This window comes from Narcine bancroftii, chromosome 3 (genome assembly GCF_036971445.1).
Source record: "Narcine bancroftii isolate sNarBan1 chromosome 3, sNarBan1.hap1, whole genome shotgun sequence".
Lineage (NCBI taxonomy): Eukaryota > Metazoa > Chordata > Chondrichthyes > Torpediniformes > Narcinidae > Narcine > Narcine bancroftii.
Genome location: NC_091471.1, coordinates 320,995,995 through 321,012,493, shown reverse-complemented (window position 1 = coordinate 321,012,493; position 16,499 = coordinate 320,995,995). Strand labels below are relative to the sequence as shown.

The following is a 16,499-nucleotide window of genomic DNA, read 5'->3' as shown; positions in this document are numbered from 1 at the left end:
GTCATGTACTCAATTGCAGTGCCCGCCTTTCTCATAATTCATTGAAAGGATGTGACACAAAGAAAGCCATCCATCAGCATACAGCGTCTGGAGAAAGTCCAAGAATTAGTATCACATTGACTAATATTTATAGAAACCAGGACTTGCTGATTTATTGCTTAATTTCCTGAATAAGCAGCAGAAAAAAAACAATGCATGTGAACAAACATGCATCTTCCCTGGTATTTCAATGTGAATTATATACATCATGAATTGGCAAACATATCTAATGAAGAACAGTGAAAAACCCTCGTGAGAACTTGTGCTGTTCCTGTCAACAGAATGCAGAGCAGCCAGAGATCACACACAAATGAACAATTTGGGCAAGGTTTCCTGGCTCTGTAGATTCCTAACTTATCATATGGTTGAAATAACCATGTCAAAGAGCAGGTCAAGTTGTTGGGAGAACCAGTACACTCGTAATCTGAATTGACCTGGGGATGCTCCAATCTGCAGACACATCACTGCCTGCTATCTCAGATGCTGCTAAATACATATCACATGCGCATTGACAGCACACGAGTATGCATCAAATAGTGGGTATTCTTACTCTAGTAAGTGGAGATTTCAACATAAAATCCAGTTCAGTACTCAATGAAGCACAAGTTGAGATGCTTTTTCAGAGCATTACATCAATGCCTCACATCCTAAGAAAAGGAACTGAAGAATCAAAGGAGCTTTGTTAAATGGAACTTTTGTTGAAATATATGCCATCAGGCTGCTGTATTAAAATTACTGCTGCCAAGAAATGATTCTGATGCCGTTAAGCCCCGCCACATGGATCCCCTCCCTCGTGTGAACAGACCTTTCCTTCTTCATGACATCTTCCACTGGTGTCACACTGACAGGTCTTTTCCTCTCCAACGTGCCACTGTCACTGTCACTACCAAACAGGGGCAGATTATTGAGGTGATTGGCAGGAGTCATTGGTGTAAACATGCCTGACACATTGAAATCCAAATCTGATACAAACAAGAACAAAAACAATGATTTTTATTTTGCGTAAGTCTCCAAATACAAAATTAAAGCAAGCACATCTAAATTGTTTTAGAATAAATTAAAGTGATGGGAAAGTTGCAAGTTGAGAAAGAAGGAATGGCACAAATCATATTGCTCTTGACTGTAAAACCAAACTAACCATACAGAAGACAACACCAAGCAGAACTTACCGTCAGGGAAGAACCAGTCAGCATGTTGGATAATCGGCTCAACGATTGTAACTGCGTGAACAGAGGTTGCCGCAGCTAGGTCTGCAAGCATCCTTTAAAACAAGAACACAAAATATTTCAGTGCCCACCCCAAAACTGTGAACTTTGAAGAAATGTGATCTTAAATTTGCAGATACACGTACACAAAATAGGATTTGTTCTTGTCCCAAAACATTAAAATAATATTTAAATTTAAATATACTGCACCGTAACAGACCCTTTTGGCTCAGGAGCCCAGACTGCCCAATTCTACCCAATTGGTCCACAACCCCGGTACATTTAGAAGGGTGGAAGGAAAGCAGAACACCCAGGGAAAACCCACATAGACACAGGGAGAAAGTACAATCTCCTTCCAGACAACACCAGATTCAAACCCAGGTCGCTGGCACTGTAATAGTGTGTTGCTAACTGCTCTGCCCCCATTATGAACCATCCTGCAGCTTGCCATTAAATATGAATCAGGTTTGATAAATTGCAATTAGTGCTTTTTGGAAGGAGGTGCATTATCAAAAATAATTTGTCAGTGCCATATTGCACTACTTAGATTTGCAGGGGGGTGGGAACCAAGGTGAAGAAGGAGAGGAAGAGGCAGTTGGAGCACATGTAGGAATGTTTTCAGCCAGGTGGTAGATCTGTGGAATTTGTTTCCACAGGAGGTTATGGAATATCATTGAGTGGAATTAAGGCAGAGATTGATAAGTTCTTGTTTAACCAGACATCAAAGGTTATGGGGAGAAGGCCAGGCAGTGGAGCTGAATGGGAAAGTGGATCAGCTCATGAATGAATGAATGGAGGGGCAGATTCAATGGGCTGAGTGACCTACTTCTGCTCCTATGTCTTAGGGTCTTATTTCAGAAAGTTATGTAAGCAGGTGAAAGGAGCATTGCTGCATGTCTGAGCATGCTTGCTCTCATCTGTGCAAGCTTCTAAACTGCATCCACACCAGCATTATGTTGTAGTCTCTTCACTACCTACTCATATTTCTGATATGGTAGCACAGCAGGAAGGACCTTACTCACTGAGAGAAAAATTAGTCCGTTCAACCCAGTAAGTCTGCTTTGGCATTCAAACCATGGTTGATCTACTTTTCCTCTCAACCCCAGTCTCCTGTCTTAACCACGTAACCCTCACTAATCAAGAATCTGTAATCCTCCACTCTAAATCTACTCAATGACTTGTCATCCACAGTTGACTGTGGTGATACATTTCACAGATTCACCACCTCTGGCTGTTTCCTCCTCATCTCTGTTCCAAGGGGACGTCCTTTTCTTCTGAGGCTGCACCTTCTGGTCCTAGGTTCTCCCTCTCCGAGAAACATCTTTTCCATGTCTATCCATCAAACGCTCCTCATACATTAACCCTATCATCAACTGGAACCTCTTCTGGATTCCCCCCACCCCCTTACCCAATGGGCCCAAAACTGCTTGCAATACCCCAAATGTGGTCTGTCCAACACCTTATTTGCTTTTAAACATAAACATATGTTTAAATATAAACATATATGCTTTTATATCTGGTCCTTTGCAACAAATGCTAACAATGCATTTGCCTTCCTTACAACCAACTCAACATGCAAGTTAACCTTTAGGGAATACTGTTCTCAGATGCACAAGTCCCTTTGCACTTCCGCTTTCTGAATTCTCTTTCCAATTAGAAAATAATCCACACTTTATTCCTTCTCCAAAGTGCATGGCCATTCACTTCCAAAGTTCAGATTTCAAATTTTTTGTCAGAGTACATACATGACGTCACATACAACCCTGAGATTCTTTTTCCTATGGGCCAGGCAGAATTTCTACTTTTCAGTAACTCTAAGCTGTACTCAAGAGAGAGAAATGAAAATAAAGAAAGACATGCAAACAGACTGGCTGTGCAAACACAGGAAAATAAATATTCAGTAATAAATAGAGCAAAGTCAGAGTTCTCAAACGAGTCCCTGATTGAGTTTGTCGTTGAGGAGTCTGATGGTGGAGGGGTAGCAGTTGTTCCTGAACCTGGTGGTGTGAGTCTTGTGGCACCTACACATCTTTCCTGATTGCATAGTGAGAACAGAGTGCATGCTGGGTGGTGTAGATCCTTGATGATTGCTGCTGCTCTTTGATGGCAGTGTTCCAATGAGATGTTCTTCATGGTGTGGAGAATTATGCCCGTGGACATACTGGGCTGTGTCCACTATCTTTTGCACGAGTTCCTGCTCAGGGGTATAGGTGACTCCATACCAAGCCATGATGCAGCTGGTTAGTGCATTTTCCACTGAACATATGTACAAGTTTGCCATGGTTTCGTTGACATACCGAGCCTTGGCAAACTCCTATGCTGTATTCCATCTGCCATTCCTTTGCCCAACCTTTTCAAGTCCCTATGACTCCTGGCTTCCTCAACACTACCTGTGTCTCCACCTATCATCTGCTATCTTGACCACAAAGCTGTCAATTCTATCATCCAAATCATTAACATAGAATGTGAAAAGTAGTGAACCTAACACCAATCCCTGCTGAACACTACTAGTCACCAGCAGCCAGCTAAAAAAGGCCCCATTTATCTCCACTCTTTGCCTTCAGCCAACTTTTCTTTTCAATTTGACATATAGCATGGATCAGGCCCATCTGGCTACAAGCCTGTACCACTTAATTGACCTCCAATCCCAGTATGTTTTATGAAGGATGCAAGGAAACTGGAACAGCAATAGGAAACCCATACAGACATGGGGAGAGTGTCAGATTCGAACCCCGGTCCCTGCTCAGGGGTATTGGCCTCTAATAGTGCTGTGCTGACTGCGATGCCAACCATACTGCCCAAGCATGGATAGAAGCGAGAAAGGAAGCACAGTTAGCACAGCGCTGTTATAGCACCAGTGATCGGGACCAGGGTGCGAAAAGTGCAGTTTGTAAGGAGCTTGTACATTCTCCCCATATCTGTGTGGGTTCTCCCTTGGGGCTCAGGTTTCATCCTGCTCTTTAAAAACATACCATGGGTTGTAGGTTAATTGAGTTTCATTGGACAGCAAGGGTTTGAGGGCCAAAAGGGCCTGTTACAGTGTCGAATATCGACATTTTAAAACAATTTAGTACCTTTCCCATAATATTATGGGCTTCTATCTTGTTCATCAACCTCATGTGCAGCATCTTATCAAAGGCCTTCTGAAAATCCGAACAAGCAACATCCACTGACTATCCTTTATCTCTCCTGCTCCTACTTCCCCAAATTACAACAGATTTGTCTGCAACAGACTGGAGGAACATAGCAGGTCAGACAACATCAATAGAAAGCAGTCAATGTTTCAGGTCAATAACGTGAATGCCCCAAAAAAAAAAGGTTGGGGGGGGGGGGGTTAGCTGACAGGGGCACTGCCTATTGCTTTCTGTGCCTGCGGCCTGACCCTCTAACGTTCTCCAACACTTCTGAGTGTTGCTCCTGTTTTCCAGCATTGCAGACTCCTTGGCTGTTAGGAAAGATCTCTCCTGTTGGAAACCATGCTGACTCCGGCTTTCAGGCACTCTAAAGCCTCATCCTCATTAATAGGCCCGAGAACATGCCAACCATTATAGGTGAACCAGCCTAAATTTCCTGTCTTTGCCTTTTGTGACATTTATACATTTCCAGTGCTCTGCAACCATTCCTGACTCATGATTCCTAAAAGATCACTACTCGTCTCCACAATCCATTCAGTAATCGCTTTCAGAACCCCGGGTTGCTGTTCATCAGATCCAGGCAACTTATCCACCTTTAATAGTGACTACACTTGCTTTTGCCCCCTCTCGCATTTCTGGCACAGTGAATGTCATGTCTGCACAGATGGATTTGATCACACTGTATGAGCCTCATGGATGAGAAAGGATAGAGAAGATATTCCTGACCAGATGGTGAAAGGAATATGCAGCTAAACACATGGACATAAATCTTCACAGGTCAGATACCTGATGAGCTGTGCCAATTATTCCAAAAATGGTGAAAAGACTAATCTTAACTTTCTGCTTTATTCTCTTTCAGCCTTTTAATAAAAAGCCTTCATTTTAGTTAATTTTCCATGTTTTCTATTGATCACGTACAATTGAGCTTCAATATTTGAGCTGCCCACCATTGGTTCAGCAACTTATGGAAAGAACTGCTTTTCCAGTCATTTCTGCTTTTATAACAGAACATAAGTGAGCCTGATCTACACATTCATAAACATCTCTAATGTTAGTTCTCAGAATTCTTGAAGTTTCACTTTTAAGTTGCTGATGGATATTGCTTTTAACTTTGGCACAACACACTGTTACGAGCCCAAAGGACCCCAAAACCCAGCAGCAATAGACATTCACCAAGACAAGTGGTTTTTAAAACAAGTTATTTTTAATCAACTTTAAACACAAAAATAGAATCAAACTTTAACTTAACTCTATATTTAACTAACCCAAATTAACCGGCTTCTAATTCTAAGCGCACTTGTATGTAATGTATGTGTAAATTTAAGAAAAGTTCTTTGGTTCACAGTTCAATCTCACTTTTTCTTCCAAGTTCTCTGGATGCAGGCAATTCTTATACTGTGCACAGAATTTAACATGCATAAAGTTCACCAAAGGGTGCTTGAAAGGTAAATGTTTACTGCTCAGGAAGGTTCTTGTAGGGTTTGCAGAGAGAGATATGTTGTTCCAGGATTTCCACAACTGAGGTACCACCATTAGTTACCTCAATGTCTCGCTGATGAAACTTACCCCATCAGGGTTTTCCAGATGGTAACCTCTTTCTTTCGGTTACGACAGAGGTCCTTCTGTTCCTCTTATTCCAAGAGAAACATCAGACAGATAGCACTTCCAGCTATCTACTGCTCTGGAACTTTTCATCAGTTTCAACCAGCTCTTCCTGGCTTGCACTGTTCAACTGCTTTTCAGTGTCACACACATAAACACAAGCTGAGAGGGCTTCTCTTCTCTCCCTCTCTCCAACTAACTGAGACTGCCAGAAAGCCCCATGTGACTCACTTTCAAAACCCCCACCTTCTTCAGCAAACAACAGGAGTTCTTTCTTCTGCTCAAGCTGTTGTTAGATAAACAAAACCCAGGAGTGACCTTCCTGTAAGCACCCTTTAGAAAGGTACTTTTAGTCATCCTGGCACCAGTTGCAAACAATGTTCATTCATTTTATGTCGTCAATTCAAATAACACCTACTTGTGAAATGTGCTTACATTCTCCAGAGATCTTTAGTATTTCTTCAGTCTTTCAAATAAGCTGTTTTAAAATGTGTGTAAGTATGTGACCTACTCTAAATCTTACCAAAATCCTAACTATTACCAAATTCTCCCAAAATATTATAATTATTAAAAAAACGAAAAGCCAACCACAGTGAAGCTTTTTGGTTATTTAGCTCTATGAAACTTGAAGCCAGACAGCAATATACTTACCCCTCATTCTTAGCCCACAGCAGGTTGGGGCCCAGCACAATAGCAATGTTGCTAGGAGTCATCTTGTTCAACTCGCTATATTGTGCAAGTTTTGAGAGAAATTTTATGAGATACCTGTTCAAAGACAATCATTTCAGTTACAAGTCTGGAAAACCTTTCAACTTATTAATATCCCTGCAATTTAAAAAAATTTACCAAGGAGGGATCTGGCTCCTCCTTCATATCCCCATATTTATTGATCTCTACACAATATCAAAGTGTTGTGATGCTGACACAAACCTCAGTGGGGAGCTCTCATCTCCCAAACATCTCCAAGCTCACTGGCTCAAAGATGGGCTGCTTCCACCCAGACAGCTTCAATCCCTCAATATGGCATAGGGAACATCTCCAGTACCATTCCCATGCAAGACCCTTCCCAGAAATGAATAGGTCACACAGAGGTCACAACAACACCAAGATAACCTCAAACTTAGGACAAGGTGAGAACCAAACCATCCAGCTCCTGCAGAGAGGCCTCAGAGAAACTCTTCCACCCGGACAAGTATGATCGATCAGGTTTGCACTGAACCTCATGCTACTTCCTTTACTCGACAACATAGTCTGGGATTGATGGTCATATCCTGGTCTGGAGATCAGGTTTCTTCACTTCAATGGGATCTGCACTGTACAACTTCAATCCAACAACTTACTTCAGTGGATGCAATGATGGCATTAGAGTCAAACAGAATGAAAACAGGCCCTTTGTCCCAAGGCATGCCAGGTATCACTCTACATTAATTCTTCCTATATTCCCATCATCTTCCCCAGGTTCTACCACTAGGGAACACCCAGCTATTAATGCCATGAGGGCCATCCCTCAACACTTCAATTCAGTAGGAGTGAAATGGAATGTTCGACCCATGGAATGAAATCTCTTGAAGCCCATCATAGAAGGAGATTCTATTAGAAGAACCAAGTGAACATATTGTTTTCCCAACAATTCACATTTTATACCAAAATCTGCCACACTGGGATTAAAGAAAAAAGGTGAACTGACACTCTCTAATTTCACAATCCTAGTTTCAAATCAGCTCAAAGATAAAGTACATTTTATAATGTAGGAGACTCATGATCCTCAGGTAATCGAACTACCACTGTTATCACGAGACTCTTATTCCTGCATTATGTAAGATCTGACCTCAAAGTTGCATTATTGAGGGAAACAGCATGGTGGAGAATTATGCCAAGAAATTCAACTGCAAGACATTGTTTCACTAAGTAAGGCGAAATCTATTTGTTTCCAGAAATAAAATCATCATTATTCCAGAAACTAAAAAGGGGAATTCAACCATACACAGGATGGCAGCATCAAAAACATTCCCTTTTCTGTGGGAAAACAGACCAAACAGTCTATTGACCATCATCAGTAACAAGGTCCCCTACCGGCCCCTTCAGCATCCAAACCCCTCAATCTGAGTCCCAGATTATGCCCCCAGAACCTCCCAGCTCTCCACTGAAGCTCCACTGATGGGCCCTTCAATTGCTCAAGTCCTCATCTCCAGCCACTGTGCCCTTCCTTTTTTTAATCCTCAGCAACTGCACATTCCTACCCAATCCAACTCATGGCCCCAATCACTCCGTGAGCTCTGTACTCCTCACTAAGCCGAGATCCAAGATACCACCCTCAACGTGCAACCACACCAAATCCCATCACCAGTCTGGCACGCTGCACTCCTCACCCTCAACACACCAAGGGTTTATCTGCTCCAAATACCACATTCACTGTGAAATCACACCACACACCCTCCCCTCATTAGTCTCGGCTATCAGCATGGATCGCATCACAGGCAGTGAGCTTTCCTAACCACTTCCCCTCCTCACGCAGTCACAAACCAGTCCAGGTTCCCACTGGTGTGGTCAGAGGATTAAAACCAACCATGCCAGGAGAGTAATCAACATTTTCAGTTTGAGTTAGCAGATGGAAATAGCAGATTATTCATGGTCTGTGACGCTCTTAAAGAATGTCACAGAAACAGGAGCCAGGGGATTAAAAGGACTTAAATGAAGAAATGAATCTAGCCTATAACACCAGCTCAGCTTCACATTCAACAGCCATAAATTGACAAGTTCACTCATGTTACCAAGTCTTGAGGTCTGATGCCAAATCAGTTGGGAAGTGGCTACCTGACTGGAGTAAAATAAGAGACATTGAGTATACTTTGACACAATGGCCACGGCATCCAAGACCTCACTGGCAGGCAGGTGAGCAATATCTAGAGGCCTTGGTTATGAAGTGTGAGATGTGTCATGAGGTGCTTGCATGAACTGGAACAAGCAGTTAATTTGATGCTCCCTTCACCAGACTAGCTCATTCCCAATAATCATGGTGTTCTACTTAGGTGGTGGACACTGTCTTATACCCAGTCCATATATGATGGGACAGATTTCTGGTAGGAAATGGACTATCAATGCACTGCTGTCTCATTGGAAAAGAACAGGAAAAAGAGATTTAACTCCTTCCTGAGAAGTTGGGATCATGGATAGCTAGAGCAGAGGGAAGCCACAAATGCTCACGTCACCTTTGTAGTCTAGAGTTTGAATAAAGCCAAGTGCATCTTCCACCAGCTGTCAGAGGTATAACTTTACATAAATCATTGTTGATTACACCACCATCCCAAATGGTGTAAGCTACCAATATTTCCAGACTTCCCTCCACCACCCCAAGGCCTTCTCTTCCTATAAAGTTGGTCTTGAATATCAAACCAGGTAACACTGCCTTGTGACTAATGTCCTGCAGTGGCGGATGGTCGGGTCCTGCAGTGGTGTGGTCAGGGCCTGAAGTGGTTGATGGTACCTTGCTGCACCTAGCCCAGCACAGGGATTGGTACTTGAATTTCTACTTTTTTTTTCAAGAATGCCTCAATTTCTCATTGTTGTTGATATTCATCTAAATTGATACCATCTTCACTTATTCTAGTTTACAACTGAGAAAATATACCTGAAGTTGGAACTATGGGACTTTGGCATTTTGCTGCAGGTTAACCAAAGGGCTTGCAGTTTCTTGTCTGGTTCTGGTACACTGTGGCAGGAGAGAATCAAAGTTAGCGAGCACTCGATTTGGAAAATTGCCTGATTGGTTGTCTGTCGAGGTGTATCATTTCAACATGTCCACACTCAATACTTCAAAAACACTACACAAAGCACAAGTACCACTGTACAACTTCAATCCCACAACTTACTTCAGTGGATGTAATGATGGCATCAGAAGAGCATGAAAACAGACCCTTTGTCCCGAGGTCATGCCAGACATCGCTCTTACCTTGCAGCCTGGACCCACTCATCATACAGCTGGAATGTCATTAATGGTTCAGGAAGTTCTCTTAGATATGATTTTAAGGCACCTGAAGGCAAATGGACACCCAACCATAAGAAACTAGCAGCCCAACAGGTACACATGTAATGGATACAATAATTAGTAATGGCAGTCAATACAAAATGGCTTGGGTAAAAACAAATTCTACATGAACATTCCTAGAACATACCTAGAGTTTTCCAACCTACAATGATGTGCAGACTTACGCAAACCTACTGCAAAACAATTTAATCCTTCACTAATTACACCCATTGCTGGTCAGTGGGACTCGGAGGGTGGGGATTTGCTACGGCATGGACTAGTAGGGTCGAACTGGCCTGTTCTGTGCTGTAAGTGGTTATATGGTTATAACCCTCTGTTTTTCTTGCATTCATTCCTATTCCATTGCTACCCTCAGAGTTTCTGATTTAAATATCAAATAAATGTGGTCAAAAAACTGTTTAAAGCACACCATCCTCAACATCCCAAGTTCCAAGTTGTCACTTAGCTTGACGTTCCAATTAAGGGGAGCTGTTAAAACCCATAACCCAGTCTAACCATGCTGAAATGTGCAAACTAGCTACAGCAGCTTGAAATGTGAAGAAAATGCTTGAGACACTCAGCAGTCCAAGCAGTGGAGAGAATGTTCTGGATGGAAGACTTGAGCGACTGAGATTAAACCGTCAGTCATTCATTTCCATAAAAACACCTTAGAGAATTTCAACATTTCTCAGATGTTCAATTTACTTCCACGACATGTTAACTTTCTGCTGAGTACTGACCTGCGACGGCATGTGGGTCAGAATAAAACTCCTCAAGCTGAGAAGTAGAGCAATCCAGAGCCGCTTTCAGCTTTTTCAGTTTGGAAGCACCAGGAGCAATTCTGAAAAGGCCCTAAAATACCATAGGGAATTGTCAATACACACGTGAAAGAAAACTCAAGAAACGGGAGGTCTTGACAGATTGCAATATTAAAATGTGATCACACTAATACCAGATATGTCCCAAACCACCATGTCCAGGGGAACAAGTAGCTGGCTAAAGTGAAACGCACTGCAGAAAGATGGCAGGTATCTCTCCTCTCCTTCTCTTACTGGTTAGGATCACTGGCAGGAGAGCATGGGGAACAGAGGGATTTATTTCAACTGTCGGATTATTGCTGAAAGGTGAACTCCATTGGTATGTGGGATTCTGGGCCAAACTTCCAGATGGGCCTAACGTACGAGGATTAACAATGGCAGTAACAACTGCTCTTCTTTCCCAAAGGCATAAGACACCAAAATACAAGATCAATCTGCTCAGAAAGAGAAGTGATTACTAAAAACAAATGACCAAATCAAATTTTTTGCCATGCACTACTTTAATGGCCTTTAGATGAATATGGGAAACAGAGAAAAGTGTTCAATTCCAACAGACTGGGAAAATATCTGGGATGGCCATCAAGATATGCAGTCTGTAGTGTGCCACATGATCATTGTTGATTCCAGGAGTGGGGAAAAATAATTTAGAGTTGGAGCCAAGACATAAACTGATATATAGAAGATTATGAAAGGCTGGGGGAGCAAATTTACCAAATAGCATTTAATGTGGAGTCACTGTCCCCATCCCTCTCTCTTACACGAGCAGCCCCTTGTCATCAAGGATGACTTCCATTCTAGTTTTGTGGGTTTGGAGACACCTGATGAACTGACAGAAAACCCAAAGACTCTTCCTCAGATGGGGCAAGAGCTACATGATGAAGGGAAGGAGCAGATAGGAAATGTGTGTGGTGATGCACTCAGTCCACTATTGACAGAGGACTCCAAGGTGCATGGACTTGAAGTTCTCATCCACCTCCAATGTTCCTATTGTACTTCGAGCAGTCATGGGTCAGAGATTCCCAGGAGTCAGTGGGGAAGTTGTAATTTGAGCACATATAAAATTATGATTAAGGCAGTGGTTCCCCCAATCACACTCCACTTTAAGTTCTTCTTTGGCTTGGCTTCGCGGACGAAGATTTATGGAGGGGTATGTCCACGTCTGTTGCAGCCTCGTTGGTGACTGACGAGTCCGATGCGGGACAGGCAGGCATGGTTGCAGCGGTTGCAAGGGAAACTGGTTGGTTGGAGTTGGGTGTTGGGTTTTTCCTCCTTTGTCTTTTGTCAGTGAGGTGGGCTCTGCGGTCTTCTTCAAAGGAGGTTGCAGCCCGCCGAACTGTGAGTAATCCACTTTAAGTAATCCCTTACTAATCACAGACCATCAATGGCACAGGGATCATTTAAGGTGGTATGTTATTATTCTATGCTAGAAACAACCTTTCTACATCTACTCTGTCCACACCTTGCAACATTCAAAATGTTTCAATGAGATCCCCCTCATTCACATAAATCCCAAAAAATACAAGCTGTCAAACGCTCCTCCTTTAACCCTTTCATTCCCAGAATCATCCTTGTGAACCTCCTCTGAACATTCTCCAACTGCAGCACATCCTTTCTTAAATAAGGAACACAAAATTGGTCACAATGAAGTCTCACCAGTGCTTTATTAACCATCAACATCACATCCCTGCCCTTGTATTCTTTCCTCTTGAAATGAATGACAACATTGTATTTGCCTTCGTCACCACTGTCAACATTAACATAAACATTAAAACATTACAATACTGTCCAGGCCCTTCAGCCCTCTAAGTTGCTACCTTTAGGCTATCCTGCACGAGCACTCCCAAGTCCCTTTGCATTTGGGTATTTTCAATTTTCTCCCTATTTACAAAATAGTCTGCCCATTTATTATTTATACCAAAGTGCATGACTGTCTACTTTCTGGCATTTAATTGGCTACTTAGCCCATTTTCCTAATCTATCTTCTCAGTTTCCTCAATATTACCTGAACACTTGGCCACAAAGCCAGTTATTCCATAAATCATTGATATACAACATAAAGATAAGCGATCCCTACACATACCTCTGTGGAACACTACCAGCAACTGGCAGCCAACCAGAATCTGATCCCTATATTCTGACTCTCCACTTCCTGCCAATACCCACACTGGTATGCTTCCTGTTATACCATAGGCATTTATCTTGTTAAGCAGCCTCATCTGCACCCATTTCTCTACCTTTTCATTTTGGATCCCACCCCCCCATGAATCTCACCCCCAAAACAGCATTACCAAATCTCCTTGCCAGAATATTGGTGCCCCCCCGGGTTCAGGTGCAATTTGCCCCACTTGAACAGGTCATCTCTTCCCCAGAAAAGACTTCAATGAACCCTCCCCACAACACCATCAAGCAATGCCTCTGGGATATTGGTTCCAATCTTGCCCAGTTGTAGACATCCAGTTTGTACTGGTCTGACCTCCCCCATAAATGGTTCCAATGATCCAGGAATCTGAATCCCTGTCTGCTGCATTACAGCTTAAGCAATGTAATTATCCTAACTACCTGCTATCTCTACTCTGAGCAGCAATTGGTACTGGTCGCTATTGTCATATTACCATCATTGAGGTCCTATTTTGTTTCCTAGCTTCTTAAATTAGCTTGTAGAACTTCACACTGCTTTTTTCCCCCTAATTTGTTAGTACTTCTATGCACTTCAACAACTGGCTGATCGCCCCTCTTTCAGAATGCCCTGAGGCCACTCCAAAACAACTCTAGCCCTTGTACCCAGGACGCAGCACACCATCTGTCTGCCACCACAGAAGCACCCATCTGCTCCTTTCTGTAGCTCGAGCATTCTCTCTTTTCCTCCTGTGCATCAGAGCCACCCAAAGTGCAATGTTAAAATGTATTTTGAACACGTCAAAAGTATCCACTTCCTTTGAAAGTTCATTCTAGATAAGTATAACCTTCCGAGTGAAAAGGTTGCTCCTTGGGTCCCTCTTGGATCTGTCACCTCTCACCTTAAACCAATGCCCTCAAGTTTCTAAATGGGTGATGCTGTTAGCATTCACTTTATCCAGGTGACTCACCATTTTATAAAGCTCCATAAAGTCATCCCACAGCCTTCTACAACCTAAGGAATAGACCCAGCCAATCCAACCTCTTCCTATAACTCAAGCCTTCAGTTCTGGCAACCTCCTGTTGAACCTTTCTCTCCTTAAATATTTTTATTGAGTTTAAAATATAAATGTACATACGAAATTTTAAGGAAAACATATAACAAATCATCTCATATACAAACAAGTTAAAAAAAGAATGGATGCAACTACATTAGACAGTTCCTTAATCCACAGGAGAAGCAAGTTATTGAATTAATCTATAATAACCATATTGAAACCCATATTTGCTAAATTAATACAAATAAAAATTAATAAAACAAAAAAAGAACAAAAAAACCTAAAGCTAATCCATCCATTCCCCCTCTAACCAAGGTTCCCTTTGTAAAAGAAGGAGTAAATTGTGATGCGACAGCATCGAGTCCACGCTGCTGAAGATCCAGCTGCGCTGGGTGGGTCACGTCTCCAGAATGGAGGACCATCGCCTTCCCAAGATCCTGTTATATGGCGAGCTCTCCACTGGCCACCGAGACAGAGGTGCACCAAAGAAGAGGTATAAGGACTGCCTAAAGAAATCTCTTGGTGCCTGCCACATTGACCACCGCCAGTGGGCTGATATCGCCTCAAACCGTGCATCTTGGCGCCTCACAGTTTGGCGGGCAGCAACCTCCTTTGAAGAAGACCGCAGAGCCCACCTCACTGACAAAAGGCAAAGGAGGAAAAACCCAACACCCAACCCCAACCAACCAATTTTCCCCTGCAGCCGCTGCAACCGTGTCTGCCTGTCCCGCATCAGACTTGTCAGCCACAAACGAGCCTGCAGCTGACGTGGACTTTTACCCCCTCCATAAATCTTCGTCCGCGAAGCCAAGCCAAAGAAGAATTGTGAATTGGATTGCAATCTACAGACATTGAACAGAGAATCTCCGAAACATTCAAAATTCTTAATTCTTCCAATCATGGTGGTATCATGGTGGTATCATATGAATTTAAACTTTCTATCTTTAATATATCCACATTTCTCCAGCTTAAATAGGACATTACATCATGTAACCACTGTGTATGGGGAGATGAAGAGTCATCTTTCCATTTCAATAAAATGGCTGTCATCGTGGTAAAGGCTAAAACTTTCTCCTGAGTGGCTCACGTGAAAAATCAAGCAAGCCAATTAATGGATATGGTCCTATTTTGATCTTAAAAGTAATTGATAAAGTTTGGAAAATGTCTTTCCAAAATCTCTAAATTTGGGCACTTCCAAAACATGGATCAGAGAAGCTTCAAAATTTTTACATTTCTCACATAGTGGATCAATATTCGCATAAAAACCAGATAATTTAAGTTTGGACACGTGTAGTCTGTGTACCACCTTATATTATAATCAACAATGCTTTGCACAAAATGAGGAATCATTAATGAAACTGAGAGTTGGGTCCCAATCTTCATCTGAGAATGTTATGTTCAAATCTCATTCCCAATCATTCTTGATCCCAGTCATAGAGACTGATCTTAAATCCAATAAATCATTAAAAATAAATGATTAATCAACCATGAAGAATAAAAACTGTTAAAAATGAATCAAGAATATTAATATTTGAGATTCAAGGAAAACTAGAAAGCTTGGATTGAACAAAATGTCTAACTTGTAAATATCTAAAAAAATGTCTGTTAGAAAGATTAAATTTGGTTGATAACTGTTCAAAAGAGGCAACATTATCTCGAATAAAAAGATCTTTATAACTTTGAATGCCTAATCTATACCATTTCTTGAAACCTATGTCCAGCAGAGACAGCTGAAAAAGATGATTATCTATAATGGGACTAGCCAGAGAAAAACTAGTAAACCCAAAGAATTTTAGAAATTGAGTCCATATTCTCAACCTTAATGGTTTATGTGTCAATTTGGAAAATGAAAATGGTAAAAAAAATTCTAAAATTGCCAACATAAATTTATTTTGGAAACTTCAGCTCCATTTCTTCCCAAGAGGGGCAATTTACTAACTTATTCAAATGTAATAATAAAAGTAAATTACATATTATTAAATCACCCAATAATAGAATCTAAAATATATAAGTGATAACCCTCCATTGTTTTTAATCTGTGTCCTTTCCAACCTATTGATACAATTTCTATAGCTGGATGAACAGAACTGAACATGTTACCCTCAGTATGGTCTTGAACAGATGTATCTGAGGTCCCAACTTTTGTACATAACACCCTGCTCAATGAAAGCAAGCCATACACCTTCTTCCCCACCCTGCCCACCTGAGCCTGTCAGAATACAAAAGCACCTGAGAATGAAAATGAGGATCCTGCATGCATATTCCAATCAATCAGCACTCACCTCCTCTTTCATCCCAGTCTCCAACAGCATCATGACACATGCCTCAATCGGGAGAGCTATCTCCCGCCCACTACGCTTCAGGTGTTCTGCCAGCGCTGTCCCAAATGCTGGCTTCTCTGTCCACGTATCTGTTAGAAAGGCAACAGATATAACATAACATAACATAACAATTACGGCATGGAAACAGGCCATTAGGCCCTTCTAGTCCGCACCGAACCAAAC

At 41.9% G+C, this 16,499-nt stretch overlaps 1 protein-coding gene across 7 annotated transcripts in view; it reads right to left on the bottom strand.

Moving 5' to 3' along the window:
• arhgap17a (Rho GTPase activating protein 17a) overlaps window positions 1–16,499 on the bottom strand; it is a 210,243-nt gene that overhangs the window by 43,561 nt on the left and 150,183 nt on the right. For all 7 annotated transcript variants that reach the window (XM_069928969.1, XM_069928976.1, XM_069928970.1 and 4 more), the window contains exons 10-16: window positions 16,278–16,405; window positions 10,745–10,856; window positions 9,930–10,011; window positions 9,609–9,689; window positions 6,632–6,745; window positions 1,209–1,300; window positions 845–1,001 (exon numbers count right to left, since the gene is read on the bottom strand). In XM_069928969.1, the coding sequence (XP_069785070.1) occupies window positions 845–1,001; window positions 1,209–1,300; window positions 6,632–6,745; window positions 9,609–9,689; window positions 9,930–10,011; window positions 10,745–10,856; window positions 16,278–16,405 (766 nt within the window). The remainder of the gene's footprint in view (window positions 1–844; window positions 1,002–1,208; window positions 1,301–6,631; window positions 6,746–9,608; window positions 9,690–9,929; window positions 10,012–10,744; window positions 10,857–16,277; window positions 16,406–16,499) is intronic.